This window comes from Protopterus annectens, chromosome 16.part0 (assembly GCF_019279795.1).
Source record: "Protopterus annectens isolate FY-2018-M chromosome 16.part0, PAN1.0, whole genome shotgun sequence".
NCBI lineage: Eukaryota > Metazoa > Chordata > Ceratodontiformes > Protopteridae > Protopterus > Protopterus annectens.
Genome location: NC_056750.1, coordinates 295,337,856 through 295,364,807, shown reverse-complemented (window position 1 = coordinate 295,364,807; position 26,952 = coordinate 295,337,856). Strand labels below are relative to the sequence as shown.

The 26,952-nt window shown below is 40.9% G+C and overlaps 1 protein-coding gene across 1 annotated transcript in view; it reads right to left on the bottom strand.

Annotated features, from left to right (window-relative positions):
* Positions 1-26,952, bottom strand: part of LOC122790588 (collagen alpha-1(XXVII) chain-like) — a 1,538,899-nt gene that overhangs the window by 269,468 nt on the left and 1,242,479 nt on the right. Inside the window, exon 33 of the mRNA XM_044058114.1 lies at positions 9,073-9,090. Coding sequence (XP_043914049.1) covers positions 9,073-9,090 — 18 coding nt within the window. The remainder of the gene's footprint in view (positions 1-9,072; positions 9,091-26,952) is intronic.

The following is a 26,952-nucleotide window of genomic DNA, read 5'->3' as shown; positions in this document are numbered from 1 at the left end:
TGAGCTGAGAAGTAACTTTGTCCCAGACCCCATCAGCCACTGCTCCTGAGAGGGTATCCGGGAGGTCTTTGATCAGATCCCACTGCAATCTCATAAAGTGTGCCATATAATTCAAGGACCTGAGAGCAAAGGTTGTGGAAGCATAAACGTGCTTCCAAAATCTATCCAAAGTCCTAGACTCCTTGTTAGGAGGATGGATAGTCAGACTTTCCTCAGCAAGTTCTCTTTTCGTGGCTGCCTTTTATCACCATGGTGTCAACAGGTATTCCTTTGGACCAGTGTAGTTCATCCTTAGGGGCTGATAAGATGTGATCAGGCCTCTTGGAGATTGGTTCAATGGCATCGGGCATCTTCCGAGATCAGTTTACTGAGATCGTCAGCAGGTGGAGAGATCCAATAAGTAGAGGTCTGGGCACGAAAAGCCTACAGGTATACAGACTCCTCTGAGGAAGGTTAGATGGAGGACCAGCCACCCCTCTGTTTCAGGATTTCTAGGATATCCCTGAAGGAAACAACATCAGGGGGGTAACCTGGGGGAACCTTCCCCTTCATCAAAATCAGTATCTTCAGTGTAAGACTCCTCTGGAGAGTCTAAGTGCTTCCTCTTGCACTTTTTCTTCCCAGGAACTTCCTTGGAGGGATGATCCAGGGAAGTGTCTTTAGAGGAAACCACCAAAGTGGGTCTAGCCTTGGACTTTTGTTCCCTCTGTCCCGGGGATGAGAAAGATGGTAGCTCAGGTCGAGGGGGTGTAGACAGTTGTCCCGACAGGGATGGCAAAGATTGTGAGTCCCCAATGGACAACGCCTTCTCTGTGATTCAGAAGGCTGACCTCCCCGTAGAGGGATGGGAGCCCAGAACTGAAATATTCTCCTTCGTAACCAGGGTCATACCACGCACCGAGGAGGCAACCTCCAAAACAGAAGCCTGGGTTTATGCTACAAAGGCCAAAGCACCGAAGCCAAGAAAATTGATCCATGCACCTCAGACCCAGTCATAGAGTATCGACCTCGGGAGGCCTCCGGTGCCGAAAACTCAGAGGAGCTCAAGGCAGCTCTCGGAACCGGAGATGAGGATGCTACTGGAACCAAGACTGTTGCCACAGGGAGAGTCAGAACTGAGGGCTCCAAAGATTTAGCAGGAGTTGGAGGAGGTGGAATGGGAAGTGTCATAGATTGGGTGGTTCAGAAGGTAGAGTGGCTAGGAACCAAGGACAATTCCCGCATCATCAGAAGCTGATCCATCAGTATCAAAATGTCAGCTTCTGAGAGACTCTTTGTAGATCAAATCGGGGCAGTCGAAGGAGACTTAGGAGGTCTTACTTCAAGGCAGGGGCTTGGTGACCTGTCTTTAAATGGGTCAAAGGTTGTTGAATATTTGGTCCTTGGTAGCAGAGGCAGCTTTGACTGTTTTGGCACCAAGGATTTTGTGGGTACCGAAGAAGTCGCTGTCGGCTCCGAAAAAGTTGTAGGTGCCAAGTCAGATAAACCAGCACCGAGGTCAGTCTAGAGACCTTCTTGGATGTTTCAGAGGTACTTGGAGGCAAAGAAGGTCTTTTCTTACTAGTGAAAGAAGAGGACAAGGATGAAGATGCACTAGCTTCAGTCCTGGACCCAGAAATGGCCTCTTCGAAATCAGATTTGAGAAGTCCCTTTAAAAGTGGTTTGTTCTTACACTCAGTAAGAGTGTGGGTGGACAACCCATCACAGATTGAACAATTCTCCTGTAGATGGACTTTACCCAAACAATAAATACATAAGGTATGCCCATCAGAATTGGGCATTTTGCCCTGGCACTTCTAACACCTTTTAAATCCAGAGGTGCCTTTAGAAGATTTGACAGGTGAAACTTGTTTGTCAGCCATAACAGAAAAATTCTCAGACACACACACATACTCACAAAGTTAAGCAAGCGGGATAGCTAGGAAGTTTTTTTAAACTAAGAGGAGATATAAAAGAAAGAAATACCAACAATGGTAATTAAGGAATACCTAAAAAGGTAAGAAATGTACCAGCAATGGTATTTCAAGAGACTACTGACGGTAGAAAGGAGAACGGAAACAAGACACACTCACAGAAAAGCTAAACAAGAGTAGCGGGTAGACAGTAAAAAAGTGGAAGAAGCAAGTTAACTATAACTATACAAGACCAACAGTTTTTAATAAAGATAAAACTTACTTAGAAAGCCAAGGCTCGAGAGAAGGATAAACGCATCTGACACATGAAGCAGAAAACGAGATCTGGGGTAATTCTGAGAGAAGCATTATGGGTAGTGCCTGGCTCGAGAGTTTGGAAGGCGCAAGCTGAAGTAAATGGCCGCCTTGGAACTGAGCCCCACTGTCAAGGATTGAGTGAAGATTGACAAGGATTGAGTGAAGATCGACAACATCAGATCATTTGTTTCATTCTTTTTTTTTTTTTTTTTTTTTTTTTCAGGGTTAGATGAAGCAAATTTAGATAAGCTGTATTTGATAAGTTGCATTTAGATAAGGTCAGTTTTAGATGAAATAACATACGTCTATATATATATATATATATATATATATATATATATATATATATATATATATATATATATATATATATACGGGTCTACTTTGATTCACTGAAAACTCATTTCACTGAATTTCAAAACACTCACACTAAATTGCTGAAAGCTCAAATCACTGACAACTCATTTCACTGAATCACATTTCACTGAATTAAGTACTGTTTGGCAAATAAAATGTATATGCCCTTTTCCCCATTGTAGTGCGATCCTGGAGTTAGTATATGTAGTTAAGGGGGGTGGGGGGTCTGGAGGGTGTAGCCCCCTACCTACTTAGCTTTTATATTTATGAATCTCATTTCACTGAACGCTAACAATATACAACCAAAACTAGGTGGGGCCTACGTCCCATGCACACTACCCAATGTGGGGGCTGTGCCCCCCACACCCCCAACTATATATACATATATATATATATATATATATATATATATATATATATATATATATATATATACTAACTCAAAGGGCATATACGTTTTATTTGCCCAACAGTACTTACATTCAGTGAAATGTGATTCAGTGAAATGAGTTTTCAGTGATTTGAGCTTTCAGCGATTTTTTGAGGGTGAATTGAAATTCAGTGAAATGAGTTTGAGAAAAGCAACACAAGTTATAAGGGGCCAGCTAACTTCTTGACTTGTATGCAGAGGAGCATATTTTCATGGTGAGCCCCATGGGGAAGTAAATGCATTTGTAAAAATAGCAACCAAGTTGCAGTATGATGGTTCTATCTATAGCCAGCCACCCTCCTTGGTTTAGTTTTCTGTTGAAACTTTTAGAACCAAAATTGAGATTTTTGAAAACTATAGAGTGCACACTTGAACAAGGGACATATATACTAAGCCTAAGGCTTTGGTACCTCAGAGTATTAACTGACTTCACGGCACATTTACCTCAGAGATAAGTTACAGGGTGTGAGATGTGCAAGGACCTACCTACAAAAATGCTTTAATGGTATTTTAATGAGTTCTGACATTCACTGTATTTCTTACAGTACTGCATTTTATTTTTTGACGTTGATTGACTTGCCATAACAGATCATGAACTTCTGACAGGGACTGGTGTGAGAGGCAACCTAACCCATAAACATTAGAAGGTGTTCTTTCCTGAAGTGAGAAGTGTCTAGAGGTGGGTTATGCTAGCATGCTGCCTCAGTGCCATGTTGAAATGGGAGAAAGACTGAATCACACGGGGGGGGGGGGGGGGGTTCACAGGTAACACCCATGTCATCAGCAAAACAGCTGCACAAAAAAAGCTACCTTTTCATCTTGAACAGAAAAAGTAGCAGCAACATTCATGGTTAAGAAGTCATTTTTTCTTTGATCCATATAACAGTAGAAAAAATATATCTTTTACTCAAGTTTGCCTTTGCTGGGAAGGTAACTCAGAAGGTGATTTGAAGCCTTGTCTATCTTCCCATGACCTCTTACAGCTGTCAGCCCAGTTTTAGAACTTGCCACAGTACTAACACTGCCTTATTAATGACCTCCTAACTGCAAGGGATCAATGTGGTATCTCCTTGGTCTCTTGTTAGCATTGGATACCATGAACCAAGGGATCTTGGCTGAACTTCTGGGGTAACACTGTGGCCTTTCATTCACAGACCCACAGCTAGTTTGCTTTTACTCTTGGGGTATTCTCAAAATGATTGCTTCAAGTATTAATTATTCTGTGAGACATCCTTTTTGTTGCAAGGTTCTGCATAATTCTATCTTGTCCAACCTGATTTCATGGTGTATGTTTCCACTGGATGATGTCATTAGAGGGAGGCATTTGCAGTATCATTGCTATACTAATAATACTCAGCTTAGCCTCTCTTGTCAAAACGATATGGCTTTAACAACTACACTATATAACTGTTTGGAGACTACACAAAAATGGATATTTGATAACTAAGAAACTCATTATTGTCAAGGCAGAAACTGTGATCATACATGTGGCCATGAGGTCATCTAAAACTCATTATCCTTCCCTCACAGTTGTTTATAAAGGGGAAAAACTGTAGCATGAATTAAAGGTGCAGGACCCGGATGTGTTTCTGAACAATATGATGCTACAAAAGTACCAAAAAGCAACTGTTGTTAAAGACATCCTGTCAATATTTATAGAGCACTGCCCATTATAAGCACTTTAGACTTTAAGAGGATTTGGTACACTTATTCACACACTAACTATGGTCTGGACAACTGTAGAAACTAATTCCTTGGACTCTCTGGATGCGGACCTTAAGTATTTGACACATACCATACTAAACACCTGCAGCAATTAGAGAGACCTCAGAGGTTTCTCAAAAAGAAGACCAAGGGACTCCAGCACATGTCTTAAACACACCAACTAAAGTCCCTGTCACTATACTCCGCATCATATAGACTACATAGGGGAGACTTATGCCTGGCCTACATAGCAATCCAAGACCCAAATGTCTGAACTTGTTGCATATCCATAAATCAAACGGGACTAGGGATACCCATTCCAGGGACCTAAATATGGCCTGTGACTTAAATAGGACATGCTGGAGGGACAGATTTATCTCCCATCGACTGCTGTGTCTTTGGGAACAGGCTACCAATTCATGTGAATAGGAGCACTTCTATGACACTGTTCAAGAGGAACCTGGATGAGTGGATGCGGCACTGTAAATTCTTACCAGGAATAGAGCCCACAACCCTACTGGACGTGGGCAGTCATTATTAAATGAAATCTTGAGTACTGACTAGCATTTCTATGGTATTACATTGGAATGAGACAACTAAGCTTAAAATGACCTTCTGGTCGATAGCCTAGTAATCTCCAAAGATCCTATCATTCTATGATCTCCAATGTGACCAGAATTCTTTGGTCAGGCTGTTGAAAGGGTCATTACATTCATGTCAACCACATTTTGTATGATTTACATTGGTTGCTGATGTCAGGGAAGAAGGCACTTAAGGTACTGCTCTAATATTTGAAGTCCTGCATGACCTGGGGCTTGCATATATGAAAAAAAATACTGATGCCCAAATAACCAATCCACTAGTTCCACTTAGCCATTGAGGGACTGTTAATAGTTTCCCAGGGATGCATTTAGAGACTTCACGTAGGCATTCATAAAGATACATTATCATCCTGTTCAATTCATTACCTCACTAGCTTCAAGTGTCACCATTCAGACACTGTTTCAGGATATCCCTTCAATGCTCACTTCTTGAAGGACTTATAACATAAGCTTGCAACTTTAGTATTCATTTTCAGAGTTGCTTTATGTTCTTTTATTTTCTTCTTCTTTCGGCTTTTGGTCGGTTAGTGGTCGCCACAGTGGATCATCTGTACACTCATAATTGGCAGTGGAGTTTTACAGTGTTGAGTTGCCAGCCCGGCACCCAACCTTCCAGAGAAGGCACACACATTCACACACTCACACCTAGGGCCAATTTAGAGTGTCCAATCCACCTACTGCATATCTTTGGGATGTGGGAGGAAACCAGAGCACCCGGAGGAAACCCACGCGACCACAGGGAGGACATGCTGACAGAGGGCACCCCAGCCGAGAATCGAACCAGAGAACCTCTTGCTGTGAGGCGGCAACGCTAACCGCTGCACCACCATGGCCACCCACCTTTATGTTCTTTTATCTACTTTTATTTAATTATATATATATTTTTGCAATTGTTTACAGGCGTAGAAAACTGATCACAATTAATCATTTGCAGGTACTGCCTGGGTGAAATAATTCACAAAAAAGAGCAGTACATATGAAAAAATAAGAGAAAGTAACATACATATAACAAAAAATGTACAGTAGCAATTAATACATGTAGCAACAATTATGAGAATAATGTACATTTTATAATTTTGCATGATAATATTTCAGGTTTAAATCATGGGGGAAATACTGTGGGGTAATGACAATCAAAGCAGGATAGGGTGAGGCAGGTGAAGTTAAGAGTGCTAGTAGCTGAGACAGAGAGAGTAAGGCTGGATGTTGACAGGCCCTTATGTGATGTGGACTGCTGTGTGGCAAGTACAATTTGATTTGTTGTGGAGGAATTTTTTAAGTTCTGATCTAAGGGAGGGAAAGGGGGATTGCAGTTACTTTAGATTGAGGGGGTGCCATATTTTAGGTGCAAGAATGGAGAAAACGTAGTTGGTGCAGTGTAGCCTGGCTGGACTGGGGTTGTTTGGGAGAAGCATCTGAGGATGCAGTGTATATGTTTAGTATAAAGTTTGACAGCTAGAGATGGGAATGGGTTAGACTGGAGAAGTCTGAAGAAGAGAGCGCCTAGTAGCAGGTCTACTCTGTGCTGCACTGGGAGCCAGCTGGCTTTTTCGAGGGTGAGGCAGTGATGTTCATTCATGGAGGGTGAAGTAGTAATGACTTGACAGTTTTTGTTTTTGATAATCTGTAGAGTGGAGGAGTTTTCTTAGTGGCTGTGGCTATTATGGGTAATCCATATTCGAGTTGAGCCAGTAGGACTGCTTTCTTTATAGCAGCCCTGAATGGTTTGGATAGGTAGGGTGAGTTAACTTTTGTTCCTGATTTCTCAATATCTGTATGGAATGTTAGTAGGTTTTAATGATATCAAATAGAATTTTTTTGTAGGGTTAAACATTAGCTTGTGGTTAGTGAGTCAGGAATTGACAGAGTTAAAGTCTTATTTAATTATTTAACTATTTTTCGAAAGGGTTGGAATTTAAACACTCTCATTAATAAACTTGAAACCATGAATCATTTCACACACACACACACACACACACACACACACACACACACACACACACACACACACACACACACACACACAGACACATTGTAAGTTGTGTAGACACAGCTTATACACACATAAATGTATCTATATTTGTACACACACACAGAGAACTTTATATATATATATATATATATATATATATATATATATATATATATATATATACACACAGACACACACACACACATACATATATGTGTATATATATATATATATATATATATATATATATATATATATAGCTTATATGCTTATGCACAGCATTACAAATCAAGTAACAGCAAGTTATTAGGTTACACTGAAATTACATAACTGTTTACTTTTAAGCACCTTTATTAAACACACATTTAATAATGGCATGGGTATACACAGAGTTATAGAAAAGAGAGTAAACCATTTTATACATTTTCATTGACCATGTATTGTATTTATATGTTTTCATTTTTAACAATAATTCACTCCAACATTACATAAATCTTTAATATCCTGTTTTTCCTTAAATTTCACTCCTCTTAAACATTATTCTGTATATATTGTTCCCACAAATTCCATTTAATTCTGTGTAATATGTTCCTTCCCTTTTTCTAAAGATCCTAACTAAACACTTGTATCCCCTTTACAATATTCAGTACTTAATTTACAACTGATTTAGATTTTGATTTCTATTTTCCATTTCTAGTATTTTTTTTTCACAGCCAGGTGCTTTGAACTTGACAAGGCCTTACTACGTCTAGGCAATTCAGATCTTCTCTCTCTTTTCAAAAGAATCATGTCCTTAGTTATTTGCTCCCCCAGCATTTCTGACAAAGTACATGTTCTCAATTACCTCTCTCTTTTCATTCACACTTCCAGCAACTGTTATCTAACCGAGGAAAAATTCTGTGAAGCCTGCTTGGGATATACAAATACTTATGCAAACACTTTCACGTAAAAATCCTAAACTTTCTGGATTTCATTCCATACTTCTTAGCTATACAGATGTTTCCCCACTGTCCCTTTTTAAATCAACTTTACCAGACTGTCCTTCTAATTGCTTCTAACTTCTTCTGATTGATTCTTATGGTTATTATGCAACTAAAATCTCAACTATATCTTGTATTTTACTTAGCGCCCCTACCCCTTTCTATTTGCTTATACTGTTATCAGTCCCTGGTAGGGAAGGCAATCTCTAACCTGGAGTCTAAACTTCTGTTTGGCCTCATCCAACTATGTTATCTTTCCCTCCATAGTTAATTGCTCCCAATACACTGGCTCCTTTACTAATTTTCTTCAATAAATTCCAGCTCCTTCTTTTCCATTTCCTATAACTCTACTTACAGTCATCCCTACTGGCAAAATTTCCTTTCTCTATTTGCATATTCGTTTAGTTTGTAGAATGCTTTTTTCTAATTTATAAATATAACATTCTGTACGGCTGCTGTTATTTTCCGTAATGGCTTCCATTCAAAATACTACACTCTCTCTCTATTTCTTAATCTCCACCCACGTTTCAACACTGTGCTTTTCCACTTTGATTTTTAACCTTCTGCTTGAGTTATACATATGAATCTCAACTGCATAGCTCTAAAATATCCCTTTAATCATAAGCCATCTTGTTCTATGGGAAGAAACAACTTTTCCACTTGTTTCCTTCCTCCTCTCTGAAATAGTCATTCATCTCTTTTATTAATTATGTTCTACAACTTCTTTAATTTATTGACCAAAATTACCATCTAATGCCTGACTAGAGAATTGGAAACTGACAAGAAAGTAAGAGAAAAGATCAGTAGCTGAACTTACCTTTGGACCTTGCAAACCCTAAAAAAACAGAAAAAAGAAAGGTACACTGTGGTAAGAAACTTGTCTAACTAAATGAGACAGGAGCGTTATTTCACTTAACCTACATCAAAAAAGTTACACACTAAGCTTTTCAAACATGGCTAAAAGAGACAAATAAACAGGCTTAAGCAAAAAGCAATTCAGAATTACCTGTTTCAGGTTAGCATGAAAATACTAAACACAATTAACATTTGCTATATTACACTTAAATAACTATAAAAGTGTTATGTAGTATATGACATTGACTGGGATTCATAGCTAAGCTCTTCAGGCTGTGCAGCAGTAAACAACAAGCACCCCATAGTGTTGCATGGCCCTATAGCTCCTCAAAGATGTACATCATGACTTGCATAACACTAGTAGTCCAAGGAAAGGCCTGAACAGTAAAGTAGTCAAGCTATGTTACTGAAAGAAGTAGCACTGGGCAGGTTCAGTGGAGATGTCTCAGTAGCAAAGTATCTATGCAACATTGTGTTGTTATATTTGTATCCTTAGATATCATAGAACTACCATTCTCTGCTACATTATACTGTGTTGCACTGCGTTCACTGTTCCTTAATACATCAAACAGCCCCCTCTCTAGAGCATATAATTTTTATTTATTTATTTATTTACATTTGTTGACCGGGAGTGTCCGACTGGACGTAGGTCCATTTTCAGCAGAGGCCCGGGGAGAAAAGCTCCACAGTTAAAATAAACAGACAGTAGTTGCATTGGATTTACATAGCGATTAACAATTTGATTAACATAGCAATTAATTACAAACAATTACAGATGAAGAACATAGTACATCAGTAGACAGCTAGAATCTTTATCTGCGAAGTACATACCAGACATTAACAATTGTTACAATAAGAAGTTCCTGCTGTATAATAAGTACTAAGCTTATGAGCATCTGAGCTTGCTATAATCAAGGTTATAATACACACACATATAATGTATGCCATCATGCATTTCTAGATCAGCCATGGGTCCTCTGCATGTCTTGGTCCCATCTGCTACCAGTCTTCTAGCACTAGCCATCCCACGGCGGTGTACAAATTGCCACATGCTTACTGCAACCATTTGCTATTACTACAAAATGAGTCCACATGTGAGAAAAGTAAATACATTTTACAGCTTAAGGCAAACCTCACACATAAACTGGTCATCGGTACCCCTAGTAACACCAACCTACACAACGAAGACAAACAAAACTTTCCTATGCCAACGTGCTAAAAAATTCAAAACAAAAGTCACTAAGGACTCCTAGGCTTGACACTGAAAGTACATGCACTGTGGCTAAACCTAATAACACACTAATGCCCTTCCATTACCACATTCACTCCCTAACTCAATTCAAGTATAATTTGGACACTTGGATGGGGAACGTACAGTTCTGTACACTTACCATAAATGTAGATGTTCGAGTGTTCTCACTGCTGCAGTCATCACCATTGGGTTATCCATGCTGTGGTAGCCCTCAGTCGGTCCGAATACCAGAGTCAATGTTTTGTGCGTCAGCTGCTGTCGCTTGCTGGGTGACGTCAGGTCGTCTGAGCTATAAAGGAGAGCAGGCGATGCCATTACCTCAGTTTTTCTTGCCTTAACCAACCAAAGAAGTCCAATTTTAATAATTAGTAGTAGTCCTGGGTTGAGAGACCCCCATAGAAATATGTCTTCCTCCAAGGACAGCAGATATCAGGGGGAAGGAGGGAGGGAAGCATGAAAGTAGCAGTGAGAACACTCAAACATCTACATTTATGGTAAGTGTACACAACTGTACTATGTTCTTCATTTCTCACTGCTGCAGTCATCACCAATGGGAAGATTCTCAAAGTTGAGTAGAAGGGTGGAAGGTTTATAGAAACTTAAGATTTGGGAGAACATGCCCTGCAGAATTGCAGAAGCAAACCCAGCCCTAGCTTTTGAGAATAGATTCATATGATAATGCTTGGTGAAGGTGTGGACTGAAGCCCATGTGGCAGCTTCCAGGATGTCCTTGGTGGGTACCCCACTAAGGAATGCTGTGGAAGTAGAGGTTGCCCTAATGGAATGGGTTCTGATGGTCCCCAGGGGTGATGTTTTCCATGCAAGGAGTAGCAAAACTGGATGCAGAGAGCTATCCATTTGGAAATGGTCTGTTAGGATACTGGTTTCCCCTGTGCCCCTGTTGTAAAGCCGACCAAGATATGGTCAGTTTTCCTGAATGCCTTTGTATGATCCAGATAAAATCTGAGTTGCCTGTACACATCCAAAGAATGCAGTATCCTTTCCCCCTTGTTCTGAGGGTTAGGGAAGAAGGTGGGCAGGTGGATGGCCTGGTTGAGGGTAACATCCAAAACCACCTTTGGCATGAAGGAGGGATTGGTTCTCAGGGAGACCCTGTCTGCAAGGAAGATGATAAATGACTCAATGGCCATTAAAGCTTGAAGCTCTGACACTCTCCTGGCTGAAGTGATAGCCAGGAGAAAGGCAGTCTTCCAAGAGAGGTACTTTAATTCTGAGGATGCTGCAGGCTCGAAGGGGGGCAGAGTAAGCTTTTCTAAAACATAGTTCAGATCCCAGGCTGGGGTGGGCTGTCTTCTGAGAGGCCTGATATTAGAGGCTCCTCTAAGGAATTGTTTGACAAGAGGGTGGGAGAAGAATGGCTGTTCTGTATCTAAGTGTGTCGAGATGGCAGAGGCATGGATCTTTATGGAGGAGAAGGAGAGACCCTTATTAAGAAGCTCAGCTAGATAATCTAGAATAAGAGGAATGGAGGGGAGATGAATGTCTGCCCCCTTGGACTGGCTCCAGGAGCAGAATCTTTTCCATTTTCCAGCATAAGACTTTCTGGTGCTGGGCCTTCTGGCTTCTGTGATAATGTCAAGGACTTGCTTGCTTAGCATACATTCCTTGTTGGTTATGGTAGAATAAGCCATGCTTAGAGTTTGAGTGTTTGAAGGTCTGGGTGCAGCATTGTACCCCCCCAGGATAGCAGGTGAGGTATCAGAGGTAGCTGCCAGGGGGGCTGGAGAGATAGGCTGCACAGCAGTGTGTACCAATGCTGTCTGGGCCAATCTGAGGCAATGAGTATTGATTTTGGTTTTTCCTCCCTTATTTTGATTAGTACTTTTGGAATGAGAGGAAGAGGTGGGAATGCATACACAAAGAGAGTATTTCAAGGGAAGGTCAGGGCATCAACCTTTCAGGCCAGGGGATGGTACTTCCTGGTGCAGAATTTCTGTACTTGGTGATTTAAATGGGAAGCAAAGAGGTCCAACTGGGGGGGTCCCCCATGTGTGGGTAATTTGAAGAAAAATGTTTCTGTGGATTTGCCATTCATGTGGGTCCACCAGGTTTCTGCTTAAGTGGTCTGCTAGGGTGCTGTTGATGCCCGGTAGGTATTGGGCTATAGGATGTAGTCCCATGGATGAGGCTGCTAGCCACAGGTTCATGGCTAGTCTGCACAGGGGGTAAGCTTGAGTCCCTCCCTGTTTGTTGATGTACCACATGACTGTGGTGTCTGTTTTTATGAGAAGAACCCCTGGTTTGAGGTAGGGTTTGAAGGATGTCAGAGAGTTGTGCACTGCTATCATTTCTTTTTAGTTGATGTGCAAGGGTAGTACTTGAGCGTCCCAGAGACCTTGGGTGCATTTGCCTTCCAGGTGGGCACCCCAGGATATGTCCGAAGCATCTGTAGTTATGGTGTAGTCTGACGGACAGAGGGTGAATGGAAGTCCCTTGTTCAGAGCGCAGACCTGGGCCCACCAGATGAAATCTGATCTTATGCAACGAATCACCAGCAGGGAGGTGTCCAGAGGTTGTGAGTGTTGACACCACAGGTTCTTTAGGTACCACTGAATTTTCCTCATGTGCAGTCTGGCCAGAGGTACCAGGAGGATGCATGAGGCCATGTACCCTAGAGTTTGCAGGAATTTCCTGGCAGAAAGCTGGGTTTGGGAGGCCAGAGAAGTGAAGTATTTTGGTAGGAAACTTTGTTTTTCTGAGGACAGAAAGACCATTTGCTGTTGTGTGTCCAATAAGGCTCCCAGAAATATGATTTTCCTGGAAGGTGTCTGTTTTGATTTCCTTTTGTTGATTGTGACCCCCAGAAAGGTTAGTAGAGTTTTTACAAATGAGAGGTGCTGCAGGAGCAGTTCCGTGCAGTCTGCCTGGATGAGACAGTCGTCCATGTAAGGGTAAATCTGTACATTGTTTTGCCTGCAGAAGGCAATGGCAGTAGCTAGACATTTGGTGAATACCCTGGGAGCAGTAGATAAGCCAAATGGCAAAGCAGAGAATTGAAAGTGTAATGATCCATCTCTGAAGCGCAGGAATTTTCATATTGGTATGTGCAGGTAAGCATCTTTTAGGTATAAGGTGACCATCCAAACTTTGCTTGGTTGCATAGGTAGAAGCTGTTGTAAGGTAAGCATTTTGAATTTTGGGATTACCAGGAAAGTACTGAGAAATGAAAGGTCCAGGATGGGATACCAAGTTTCCTCTTTCCTGGGAACAAGGAATAGTCTGGCATAGAATCCTTTTGCAACTTGTTCTGGAGGCACAGGTTCTACTGCCCCTAGGGCTATTAGGCTTTGCACTTGTTTTAGTGCTTCTGCCCACTGGTTTGGAGGTACATCTGGGTACCCTCTTGGAGGTGGTAGTTCTCGGAAATTGAATGTGTACCCCTGGGGAATGATTTTTAAGACCCATTTATCTTTTGTTATAAAGTTCCAATTTTCTCTGCAAAGAGATAGCCTTCCTCCTAGCTTTTGGTGTGGTGGTGGAGGCAGGCAGAGATGGGAAAGGTAGCCATTGAGAGTTTTTAGCATACATAGTTGTTTTTGAACTCCCTGCTCTAGAGTTAGAGGGGGGCTACTGTTTAGTTCTTTGCAGGCCCTGAGTTTGAGCCCTGGTGGGTCTGTCCCTACAGGTTTTGTCTTGTGCCTGCCTGATTTGTGCAGGAAAGGACCAGTGTTTAGACAGAAAAATTCTGCTGAACCTAGGAGGTTGTACTTAAAGGAAATCTTTAACAGTCTGCATCGATTTTGCTTTGTCTTCCATCTTTTTAAGTACCTCTTCAGATTTCTGTCCGAACAAGTGATCTTTGTCAAGAGGTGAATCCATGATTTTAGTTTTGACATAATCAGGGAGAGGTTGTTCCTTCAGCCATGCATGTCTTCTGATAAGAGATCCTGTCACTGCTGCCCTGCTGGAAGCTTCTAGGGCATCAAATCCAAAGTGCAAGCAGTGCTTTGCCACCTGAGATGAAGAGTGCAGTAATTCTGCTATCTCTTTATTATTGGCAAAATCTGGTAAAGCAGAAATTTTCTGTTTCAAAAGTTCCAAAGTGTGCTGTTGATATTTGAACATATGGAACTGACAGTTGAGAGCCCTTATAGTTAAAGTTGCAGAGGTATATACTTTTTTACCCCATCTGTCTAGGGCCCTGGATTCTTTGTCTGAGGGAGTAGGAGTCTTTGCAGAGGTAGCCTTAACTCCCTTAGGTCCCTGAGTAATCACCTCTGGATCTGCTATAGGATTTCTGTAGAGGAATTTGTGTGAGTCACATACCCTGTAATACCTGTCAGGTTTTCTGGGGGCAGGTGGAAGTGTCAGGAGTAAGGCTGGATTCTTGGTAAACATCATCTACCACCTCCAAGATGGGTTGGATGGCCAAAGGCCTATGCTGGGGAAGGTCCAGAAACTCTCTTAGTCTTTTCTTGGATTGAGGGAAATCCATTGATTCCCATTGGAAGTGTTCTCTGAGGGTGTGGAGGGTTCCCCCAAAGGAAGAGTCCTCCAGAGGTGATGCAGAAGGGGTAGATTCTTCTGCATCTGAGTCTTCACAGGCAGTAAGAGGAATGTCCTCTTCAAAGATAGTGGAGTCAGATCCCTCTGAGTCTAAATCTGAAAGGATGTCTGGAGAAGGATCCTTTCTCCTTTTGGCTGGAGTGGCCTGATTACACCAGATGAAAGTGATGAGATCCTCTGCCATTTTAAGCATTCTAGTTTGAGGAGGGGGAGGAGTAGTGGAATAGAGACTTTTTGCTGTTTTCTTAGGAGTGGGTCTAAGTCTGGCCTGAAGGGTATCCCTCGGTGCCGTTGGTGTGTTAGTCAGAAGACAGGGCAAAGGCCTAGAAGTGAAATCTGAAGTGTGAGCAGTATCCTCGGAAGCCGGAGCCTGCTTAGCGGCTCCGGACCCAACCGAGGGCGAAACAGCTGAAGGCTCATTAGACGATGCAGACATCTGCGGCATACAGGACTCCGAAAGGGTCTCAGTAGAGGCCTGTGAAAAAATCGAGTCGGGCATCAGGGGCTGCGAAAGCGTCTTACTGAATTCCGAAGAACTGACAAACCATTTAGCTGTGGTGTTGTCAGAAGGCTTGGCCTTATGTGGTCTGTCTCTATCCTTATCTTTACATTTTTTTGGAAGATCTGCAGTCTGCTGACTGAGGGATGTCATATCGGTAGTCGGAGGTGGAAGATGAAAATAACTGGCTACAAACAGAGCTCTACAGTGAATAGTTCTAGCATTAAAGACGGTACAGAACTGACAGCAAGGTACGTCGTGATCTGGGCCTAAGCAAGTGATGCAGTAAGAATGGAAGTCTCGGTGTGGTATTTGCTTTCCACAGGTGAGACAATTATTTAATTTTTCAGACATCGGTTAGTGCAAGAAAAAGGAATGATCCCCAACAGGGTACGTAACTTTAGACGTTTTCAGCTGTAGTTCGAAATCTGGAAACAGCTGACCGACACTGTTGCGAATTGCTTCTGCTATGGGCTCCATGGCAAGAAAGTCTGAGGTAATGGCATCACCTGCTCTCCTTTATAGCTAGGATGACCTGGTGTCACACAGCAAGCGACAGCAGTCGACGCACAAAACCTTGACTCTGATATTAGGACTGACTGAGGGCTACCACAGCATGGATAGCCCAATGGTGATGACTGCGGCAGTGACAAATGAAGAACATCAGGAAAATCATCCCTGTTTTGGCACCTATGTCTCTAATGGACACAGGCAGCCTGTAAATGATTCATCTCCCAGGCCCCTGCTTATAAATGTTCCAACTCCCAAGCCCCTGCTTACACTTATCAAGGTACCAGAACTTGTCAGAGATTTTGCATGCACTGCTAGGCTTAAAAAGGCCCTTGTGGTCATTAGCCTATTATACACCTATGAACATACAGATTCTTCCAAGATCACCAAAGACAAAACTCACCAGAGCAATTTGCCAAGACCTACAAGCCAAAACAGCAGTCCACCCCCCATGGTAATTCATTGGTTATAGGTGGACTCTACAATGTGGCACACTGATGCACTACTCATAAGGCTGGCCAAAGACATGGTACTAAAATTCATTATATCACCAGTAAACTTGTACATACAGAACAAGTATAAATATGACATGGTCATTGTTAATACTGGTGTGAACAACTTGCAATGCACCTACTTTGACTACATGCAGACAGACATGATGGAACTCTCTGAGTATGCCTCTAAACAGCACACTAGTGTCACCAAGAACGATGACACAATATAAACAAAATATAATTGATCATAACAATTGGTTTAGTTATTGGTGTCATTCTGAGGGAGCCCAGTGTGCGTAAGCTTGCTTGGAAGACTGTCCTGTCTGTCGCAGTAGGATAGCCTATCTCTAAGATTTTTGCATACTTTCAAAGACGTTGCCTATTTTCATATTGCCTTTTTTAGGCAACGCCAGCCTACTCTGGCTACCACTTTAGTAAATCCAAATCCAAATTTGGGAAATATCAGTGTAGCCAGCTCAATGTTAGGAGCCTAAATAAGAACATGTCCTTGCTCAAGCTCTTCCTGACATTAAATGCTTGGATATTTGTGTTGTCATTGAAACCTGACTGCAGTGCAATGACAGCACTCCCTCTTTACCTGTTTTTACTGCCTACCACTTGTTTAAGTCCAGAAATGGCTACAGAAGTAACACTGCTGGTGGTGTTCTGGTCTTAATCTGATAAAAACATCACCCCTAGATAAATCAACCAGAACAATGACCTTGAACTTTCTGTATCCTAGTACCTGTAAATGAAATTTCATATAAATGAAAGTTATGTACTTACCATAACACTAGATCTATGTTGTTGTCTTCTGTCTGGCTCAACATATGGGTTATGTATCCAGATGGCTCCGACCTTGGCACCTTTTTTCAAGCTCTTGGATCCAGGGCTCAGGCTTCTCCCTTATCTATCATTCCCTCCTGTCCCTATAAGACCACAGATGGAGTTTGCCAATTTGTATTTAATATCTTATCTAAATGACACAAAAATGTTAATATCATACCAATAAAGAGAAGGGAGACAAGTCAACTCAAGGATGACTGTATAAAAAGACCCTGGACAGATCCAATCAATAAGTTGACAGCTAATGGGAGACAACTTAGGTAAGAGGGACAGAAGTTGATCCAGATGGAAGAAGGCAGCATGGATTTAGTATTACTGTAAGTACACAACTTTTGTAGCTGCTGTTGTCTTTTCCATCTGTCTCATTATATGGAACAGATATTCCAACTACTGGAACTCCAGGGTGGCCTAATGGAAGGATATTCCAAAGAATTTAGGAACCAAAGGATACAGAGGACCTAGATTGCATGTCCAGCTTGTAGTCCGATACAAAAATATGAACAAGAGACAAAGCAGCTAGCACAAACCTCATCTATGGGAATGCTAGCAATATAATCAGTGAATGCTGCCACTAGTCTAGATGAAAAAGACTTGGGTTTTGTGGTACAGTCAGTCCCTTTTCTTTATTTTCAAAGGGAATGCAATCAGAGAGCAACCTAGACTTAATAGACAGTTTGCCCCAACTTAGCCTTTGGGAAGGAAATAAGAAGATGATCTGTTTTCCTGAGTCCTTTGGTACATAAAATCTCAGCTGACAGTGATATATATACATATATACATATATATGAAAAATATATCAAACAGAAATGAACCAAGCTGACTACAAAGTTGTGCTGCACCACCAATACACTGAAGAAATAGAAAAAGTAAGGCACAACTCCACGACAGTTCTTGTAGTAAATAAAATAACTTTTTTTAATAAGATAACTGGTAAGTGCTTTTGCGATGCAAAGATCGCTTCTTCAGACCATGCATTCAAAAAAAATTAGATCTAAATTTAAAACACCATTAATTAAGCACCAGCCAATAAAAAGTGCTCCATTAAATATAATAGAAGATGAATTAAAGGCACATACACACACACACATATATATATATATATATATATATATATATATATATATAGATACATATATCTATATATATAAATAGGGAAATCATTTAAACAACCTTCTATCCTTTAACACTGGTTTAAGAGGGACTGTTTCATTCAAGCCAGCCCCTCGGTGTGCAGACAGTTGTAAAATCCACCTAAGCTCTTTTCCTTCAGTTTTATTTGTTATGAGCACAATAGTATGTGCCTATATTGTAAATATATTGACACATCCAATACGTTTGTTCATCCTGATAATGGTAAAGAATATTCTTTCAATGTCAAAATTTGTTTATTTAGCACAATGTGCTTTATGTCCAAAATTCTATATAGGGAAAACCAACCGAAACCTTAGAGAACAAGTGCTTGTAAGGGTCATAGTTATAGTGCCATAACGAAGCACATTTTGGCTGTGGGAGAAACCCACTGGTTTAAGTTCATGGTTATTGATGTGATTTTTGAAAGCTTAAGAATGGTTGATTTAACAAATAAAACTGAAGGAAAAGAGCTTAGGTGGATTTTACAACTGTCTGCACACAAAGGGGCTGGCTTGAATGAAACAGTCCCTCTTAAACCAGTGTTAAAGGATAGAAGGTTGTTTAAATGATTTCCCTACACATATATATATATATATATATATATATATATATATATATATACACATATACACATTTACCTCTGTTGGAAAAGTTTAGAAAGCAAACTAGGTAGGTTAATCATTTGATGAAGTGAAGCTTCCAAAGTCACTCTGGAAGAAAATTCAGGTTAGCCCAAAGGGATACCCTATCCTTAAGAAAAATTAAGTACGGAAGTTTGCAAGATAAGACCTACATTGTTGAAATTCTTCTAGCAGAAGTGCCAGCCAACAGGAAGATAGTTTTCGAAGTCAAAACCTTCAAATCTGCTGATGCTGCTGGCTCAAAAGGTGATCTGGTTATGGATTGAAGCATCAAAGTAATATCCCAAGGAGGGACTGCATCTCTGATAGGAGGCTTGAGCAAAAACTTCCTTTTAAGAAAGCCTTAGAGAGTTTCAAAGATGCAATAGGACTGCGATTTTCCCCAACATGAAAATTGGAAATGGCTGTTAGTTGAACCTTAATCATTGAGAAACTAGCAACTTCCTGGAATAAGCCTGCTAGAAAATCCAAAGTAGAGGGAAGAGGCAATGATAAAGGATCTAAGCCTATGGAAGAAGCTCAAACAGCAAATCTTTTCAATCAATTTCTATAAACCTTTCCTGTGTTTGACTTCCGGGATGTTGATAAAATATGAATAACTGAAGTGGAAAGCCTGGCATCTCTGGTCATCAGTGGAACTGGAATAACCATGTGATAAACCTCAGAAATTTCAGATCTCATTGTGGCTGGTGGGGAGGGTGAGAAAAAAGGCCTGGAAGAGGATCCTGCGCCCACGCAGAGATTTTCAGATGAGGCCAGAGGAAGGGCAACCAAACCTGTCACGGCTAGAATAGGACAATGAGAATTACTGTTGCCGTTCAGCTGATTGCTTTCTGTAGAAATTTGGTTATTAGGGGAAAAGGAGAAGGACATACAGGAGATTTTGGGCAATTGTGGACTGCAGCATCCCTTTGTGACTGTCCCTCTGAGGGAGAGCAAGGCAAAGTAGCTACTACACTTGGTGTTCAGATGGGAAGTGAAAAGATTACAACATAGCTAGCTCCAATGACTGAAAATCATAGTTGCCACTCACTGATTCAGGGACCACTCATGAGGCAGAAGAATAGACCTGCTCAGTTTGTCTACCAAGACACTGGAACCCCCCATGATGTGCATTGCCACTAGAAACTGTTGCACACTCCCATACTCCCATGGGGTCCCTGCATAATGGGTATGAGTGGGCTACCTCTTGATTTATGATGTACCAGACTACTGCCATGTTGTCCTTCTGGACAGAAATCACAAGGAGCAAGTCATGAAAGGCCTGCAACACTAGGAGGACTGCCTTTGTTTCCAAGATATTGATGGGAAAATTGTCCTCTGTCATGGATGATGTGCCTTGAACTGTTTAACATTTGAAGTTCCCCCAACACCCCAGAAGGGAGACATCTGTGGTCACAGTGGCCAGACTGGCCACCAGGGATGGATAGGTGAATTTTGAAAGAGTATGGAAAGTTGAATGGCTGACCCCAAGAGACAAGAGGGGAGGTCAATTTCCATAAAATGTGATGCCTGCATACTGACTTGAGTAATATTGGAAAGTAAAGAGGTTGATGAAACTCTGACCACTGAACCGAAAGGGTCCACTGCAGCACTTTCATGTAATATCTTGCTTGTGGAACGATTCATCTATGAATTTCAAAATGGGTGGGTTTATCCTAACCTGCCTGGTTCTTGTGGAAACCAAACTGTTTCAGCCAATCAGCAGCGTGTAAGCCGGTCTATGTCATCGGAACTGATAAATTCCCCTCTGTTAGCTGATTTCATCCCTTTAGGACAAATGGAAGTGAGGACATCCAAACGAATTCAGGGCCAGCAACAATGGAACAGCAAAGACCCAATGCAGACTGCTCAGCAGAATTATTTTATACAGGGGACAAGACCCAAACAACCCTAAAAGCAAAACCAGCGTTGAAAATAGACTATTTATGACCTCTTTCAGGTACTGAGCAACATTGACTTAAAACAGATACCAATACTAAAAATGATTTTAATATTTTAATATTTATAACTATTCCACTGTTGACTTTACTTCTGCACATGTGGACCTTTTATCTAAAGGGGTTACTTTTATACCAACAAGGAGGGAAGATATTTCTTGTGTTTTAATTGATTTAAAATTGTTTGTTCGAAAACTAAATTTGACTTTGTGGTTTAACAACATGAATGCTTCCAGAAATACAATGTTACATCATTCTAGCCTGTTTAGCCCGCTACTGCAACAGTCTTTGTTAAATTTTGAAAGGGTATGTGAAGTTCACATCAGAGACATATGTAAAGAAAGATGTAAAGTGTATTCAGTTAATTTAACAGTTCAGGAAAAAAATGTTAAATGATGTTACAACTGATGTGAAAATTAAAATTATGAAACCTGATAATGGTGGGAAGGGTTAGCTATAATGAATCAAACAGATTATGTAAGTGCAATGAATGAGTTGGTACTAGATGATGGTTATGAGATATCATCAGTAAAGGAGATAAATATTGCATATGCTAAGAATAATGCTCTGCTGTTTGATTTTTGGATGGAGGTTTCAATTCAGAAACATGAATATGAGTTTATGTTTAATGACAAACCTGCAGCAGCCAATATTTTTGGCATACCTAAAGTACATAAAAAGGTCCAACAACTCCCTTTTAGACCAATCGTAGATGCTAAAAGATCAAAAACATATTTTATAATAAAATTTTTGGATATAACAACTAAGAACCATATAGCCAACATCCACCAAATATGCACGGATTCATAGCACTTTTTACAGTTCTTAAGTAAAACGGACTTAAAGTCAGATATTTTGTGACAATAGATGTACGCAACCTGTTTACGGTTATTCCTCATGAAATGGGTCTTAATTGGTTTGAGAATCAACTGTTAAAATCAGCTGCATTTAGTACTAACAGAGTATATACACTTGTTACACTTATGGAAACAGTTCTGAAGCAAAATGTTTTACATTTTGAAGGATAATTCTTTAAGCAGGTAACTGGTGTGGCCATGGGTGCAGCATGTGCATCCATGTTTGCCAACCTAGTTATGTCAGAATGGAAAGACAGGTTTATCATGAACTGCCCTTGTGCGAGTTGTTGGACCTTATATACACGATTTTTGGATGACATTTTTATTGTGTGGGTCCAAACTGAGGAAAAACAAAGAATCTCTGACATATATTAATAACACAGTTGATTTTTTAAAATTCACTCACAATTATGACATAAATCACATTGCCTTTCTGGATGTGCTGGTCAGTAAAAACGTTTTGGGGGGTTATGTTTCCACTATTTTTCACAAGCCCACTTTTTCAAACAATTATTTACATTACTCAAGTTGGCATCCACAACATAAAAAAAAAGTCTGTAGTAAAGGGCCAACTGGTCAGGCTTGCTCGAATGATTCAGATAGTGACACCTTTCATTCTGAATCTTACAAATTAATGGAAATCTTTTAAATAGAGGTTACCCACTAGTTTTTTTGCAAGAAATAAAATCAGAGGTAATGGGAAAAAGAAATTTGGGTGCATAGTACTCTATTTTACATGGAACTGACCCCCAACAAGGATTAGGCAACATGACTGCATTTAGTGTCAAAGATAATGAAATGAAGAGACATTCTTTCATTACCACATACAATTTGGACAGTCCGGCAATAGCCACTGTGGTAAATAAGAACTGGCCACTACCTACAACTGATCACCTTATGCTGGAAAAATTTGGACTCAGGCCTACTATTATTTATAGGAAGGATAGGTCTTTAAAACAGTTAACAGAAAACAAATTTCCTTTAAGGTCTTCTGGCAGGAAGGGCACTTATAAATGTGGCCATTGTTCACAATGTAAGTTTATTATACAGGCTGACAGTTTTAAGATCAGGGATAGTGTATATAAAGTAAATCGTCATTTTTACTGCCTCCCAAGTGATTTATCTAGCCCAGTGTCAGAACTGTCCATTATATTATATAGGGAAAACATCCGTAGACTTATCACCACATATACGAACACAACTTGGACATAAAAAAGAAAAAAAAAAACACCAATACCTTGTATAGGCATGTTATGGCCAAACCCACACATATTTTTGGTTTTACAGCCATTCAACAGGTTAAAAGGGATGTTCAAGGTAAAATTATTGATGAACATCTTAGTGAACAGGAATTAAAATGGCAAATTTGTTTGGATGCTTTGTCTCCACCTGGTTTAAATGATCGGTGCTCTATTGCACCAATTTTAAAATTAAGAAGTTATGTTATATAGTTTTTACTAGAACTATTTTTTTGTTCATCATGTGATATTTTATGCTTAGTTTGTCATGTGATTTTTTTTACTTTGGTTCTAATTGGCTGTTTTAAATATTTAAGCTGTTGATTTGTAAATGTTACTGTTCCGAGGAAGTTCTACTATTAGGAATGAAAGTGCTTAACCTTGGCTGTGTTTGTGACTTAATAAATTTGTGAATTTGAAGCAGTTAGCAGACTTTACTTCTATGATATTCTTGGTTTGTTTCTCATGACTACATTGCTTGTGGAACTACTGTAATTGATGCAGCCATTGACCCCAATAGTTAAAGAATCTACCTTGCCAGGGGACTGTGAGAACAGAGAACTTCAGAAACTTGGAGAAGAATATCTAGAACTCTTGATTCCAGAAGTTTGGATATTTGGGATCTTGTATCCAGGTGGCAAACTATGAATTCTACTGCTTGTGTCCAGAAAAATGGCTTTTCTTCAAATTTATTGAGACTCCTAAGTGGAAAGTAAGCTGGAGTAAGAAATACCTGCACTGGATCAGTAGATCTGTGGTGGGAGCAGTAAGAAGCCAGTCATCTAAAGAAGGGAACATCCGGAATCCTTGCAATCTTAAGTAAGCTACCACCACTCCCATGCACTTGGCAAATACCCTGGGGGCTATGGGGACACCAAAAGGCAGTGCTCAGAACTTCAAATGACTGGCCCCCAGCCAAAAGCATGGAACTCTTCTGTATTCCCTTGCCATCTTTACATGGTAGTAAGCATTCTAAAAGTCTACTGAGCAGAATCAGTCACTCTTCCTCAAAGAAGGTAAAATAGACTACACCATTACCATCCAGAACTTTTTCTGTTTTACAAACTGATTAAGGTGACTGAGGTTCAATATGGGCTTGAGGTCCCTAGTCTTTCTTGGAACCAAAAAGAATCTTGAATAGACTCTGGATCCTTGCTGGTCTGGTGGGACCTCCTGGATGACTGACTTTTCTAGCAGCTTTGACATTGACTGGGTGGAATGTTGGGGAATCTCCTTTTGTTTGCTTGAGGGAAAGTAAAGGGAAAAATGTAGCTTCTGGTGATTATCTAATGCGCCCAAGAATGGTGAGCGATGGCTACCCAGGGATTAGGATGCAGCCAGACAACCATTCAGGAGTCATGGAAGAGTTTCTCAGTAAAGGGCCCTCGAAACTCATGATTTCTGTGGTCCACCTCTGCCCCTTGGGCAATGTGCATTAAAGTTATTCCCTCCTCTGCCTCAGGGGACTCTACAACCAGAAGTATCTTGGGCAAAATTCTGGAACTAACAAAACCAAGCTTTCCTTCCACACTTCTGGTTTTGGGAATGGGTCCTTTGAAGGGTGGAAAATGTATGGCTATAGCAGAGAGAGTCTTGCCCTCCTGCTCACTTATGGGGAGTGTTTCTCTTACCCTTGGTCCAAAAAGTGTTGACCCATCAAAGGGCATGTTGATAAAGAACATCTTAAAGCTCCCCACAGAATTGCTGAGCTGCATCCAATGAATAACAATGCTGGTGTCTGTCACTCTCATGGTGCCATTTATCACATTGGAAAGTAGATGCATGGACACATTAGACATGGATTGTAGGGTAGAAAGCTTAGTCTCTACAGTTATCTGAATGTCAGCAAGCAAGTTTCCAGAGAGCGATTTAGAAAGTTCTTAGTTAAATCCCTCTGAAAATGTGTCATATGAGTCAGGTAGTTCAGAGTGTGATGAGCAAATATCACTGAAGCATAGGTCTACTTTCCAAATCTATCCAATGCCCTTAACTCCATATTAGAGGGATGGACAGAGATGTTCTCCTCAGAAAGCTCCATCTTAATGGCTGCCACTACCACTATAGCATCTACTGGAGGACCCTTGCTCTAATGTGACCTGTTTCTAAGGGACACAAGGATTCTATCAGGTTTGTGAGGGATTGGCTCCACTGCTTGGGCTGGGAGAAAACCCTTTAAAACAAGTTTGGTTCTTCAGTCCACAACAGCCCTGATCCCACAGGAAGCACAAGACTCACATTCATCATTCAAGTGGTCTGCAGAAGTTAGAAAAAAGAGAAAACATTAGTAAACATATATGTCACTCAAATTACAGGTGCCCACTGCAGCAGTATGCATATGCCTTACTGTCAAAAGAGGGTGTTTTGCCATTGATGACATCCGTTTATGTTGGTGTGATGCTCCTTGGCAAGAAGAACTTAGTACACTGGTGGGTCTGTTGACAGAGTATTCAGTAAAACTCTGGCTCTTTCCTGCTAACCTCTTTCTCCAACTCATGAACTGGGTCAGGTCGATGCCCTCTCAGATCACTATATCAATGCCTGCATGCTCATCAGAGGGAGTAATGCCAATGGTGTCATTCTCCATCCTTGCAAGCTCATATCAGGCATTCAGCTTGAAAAATGGACCATCATACCAACTCAGAAGATACTCATGAAAACCTGTATAAAGGTAGAACAAAAATAAATCTTCCACTCTCTTGGGTACCAGGCAAGAGCCTTTCTGCTCCCACTAGTGGAAGAGGCCATGTCCACTTACACAGGTTCACTCAAGGAGCAAAACAGTAGCTTCATATTCACAGATGCAAGCTTTAATGTCATGTGACTTGCAATGCAGCACTACAATACGGTGCTACCATATATTTGCAACATAGAGTCATAGTATTAGTAGCAACAAAAGCTATGTGCAAGAGCATAGTGCTCCAGCAAGCACAGTAAAGAGGTAATGGGTACATCATTATATGAGACAGCTAACTAGCCACCTAATGGGGTGGGGTCAGTGCGCATACGTAAAGTGTATCCACAGAAGTCCATGCATACACGATGACTGATATGTGTAACCCGTAGGTGTGCACTTGCTATCAATGCAGAAGAATGAGGTGTTACTGCTGTTCCTCTGTACACATGGCATATGCATCCTGGGAAAGGAAACTGGGACATTGCTAAGGATATATCCACTACAAAAGGTGGACCACAATCACAAAAGCAGTTTACATAAGTGGATACGTTGGAAGAGTTCCTTGTGTCACTGTCTGGGGAGGGGGAAACTAAACTGGTGGTGACCTGCATGTGGGAGCTGGGCTGTCAATGACCACATGTGTCTACAGGGGATAAAACAGGTTAGTTACTCTATTTTGTACACTGCATTATATGTGTGCCAGGTCTTCCTCACTAAGATGCTTCCAAGTATATGTGCACCAGGTACCTACAGGATGCAAATTTGACACTCTGCAGAACAAGGTATGGATGTATCCACATGCTAGTCATATAATGTGTTATCTACTAGAATGAATGCAACAGGAGGAGGGAGTACAAGCATGACACAGGGGGAGGGAGTTTAGGCATTTGCACAAGTACTGCCCCAAGTATCTAGGGTTTATGCTTTTATAGATTCTTCTGGTAGAGTGTTCAGCACAACATGACTGCATATGCCAGAGGTACCCAGGTCACCTCTGGCTGATGATAACAGCAATGTGCATATGACACATTCTGATGACACAATGGCACTAATACAAACACTAACATGGGAGAGTTCACACACACATCTTTCATATACAACTGTGTAAGGAAAGGATGAATCCCCAGCCATAACAGTGTTTGAAGGGCATCCTGCAATTGTCAGCCCCATCAAGGCTATACAGAAGCTCTCAGCTCACATGGCATCTGTGAGCTACTCATTCCATAGGGGAGA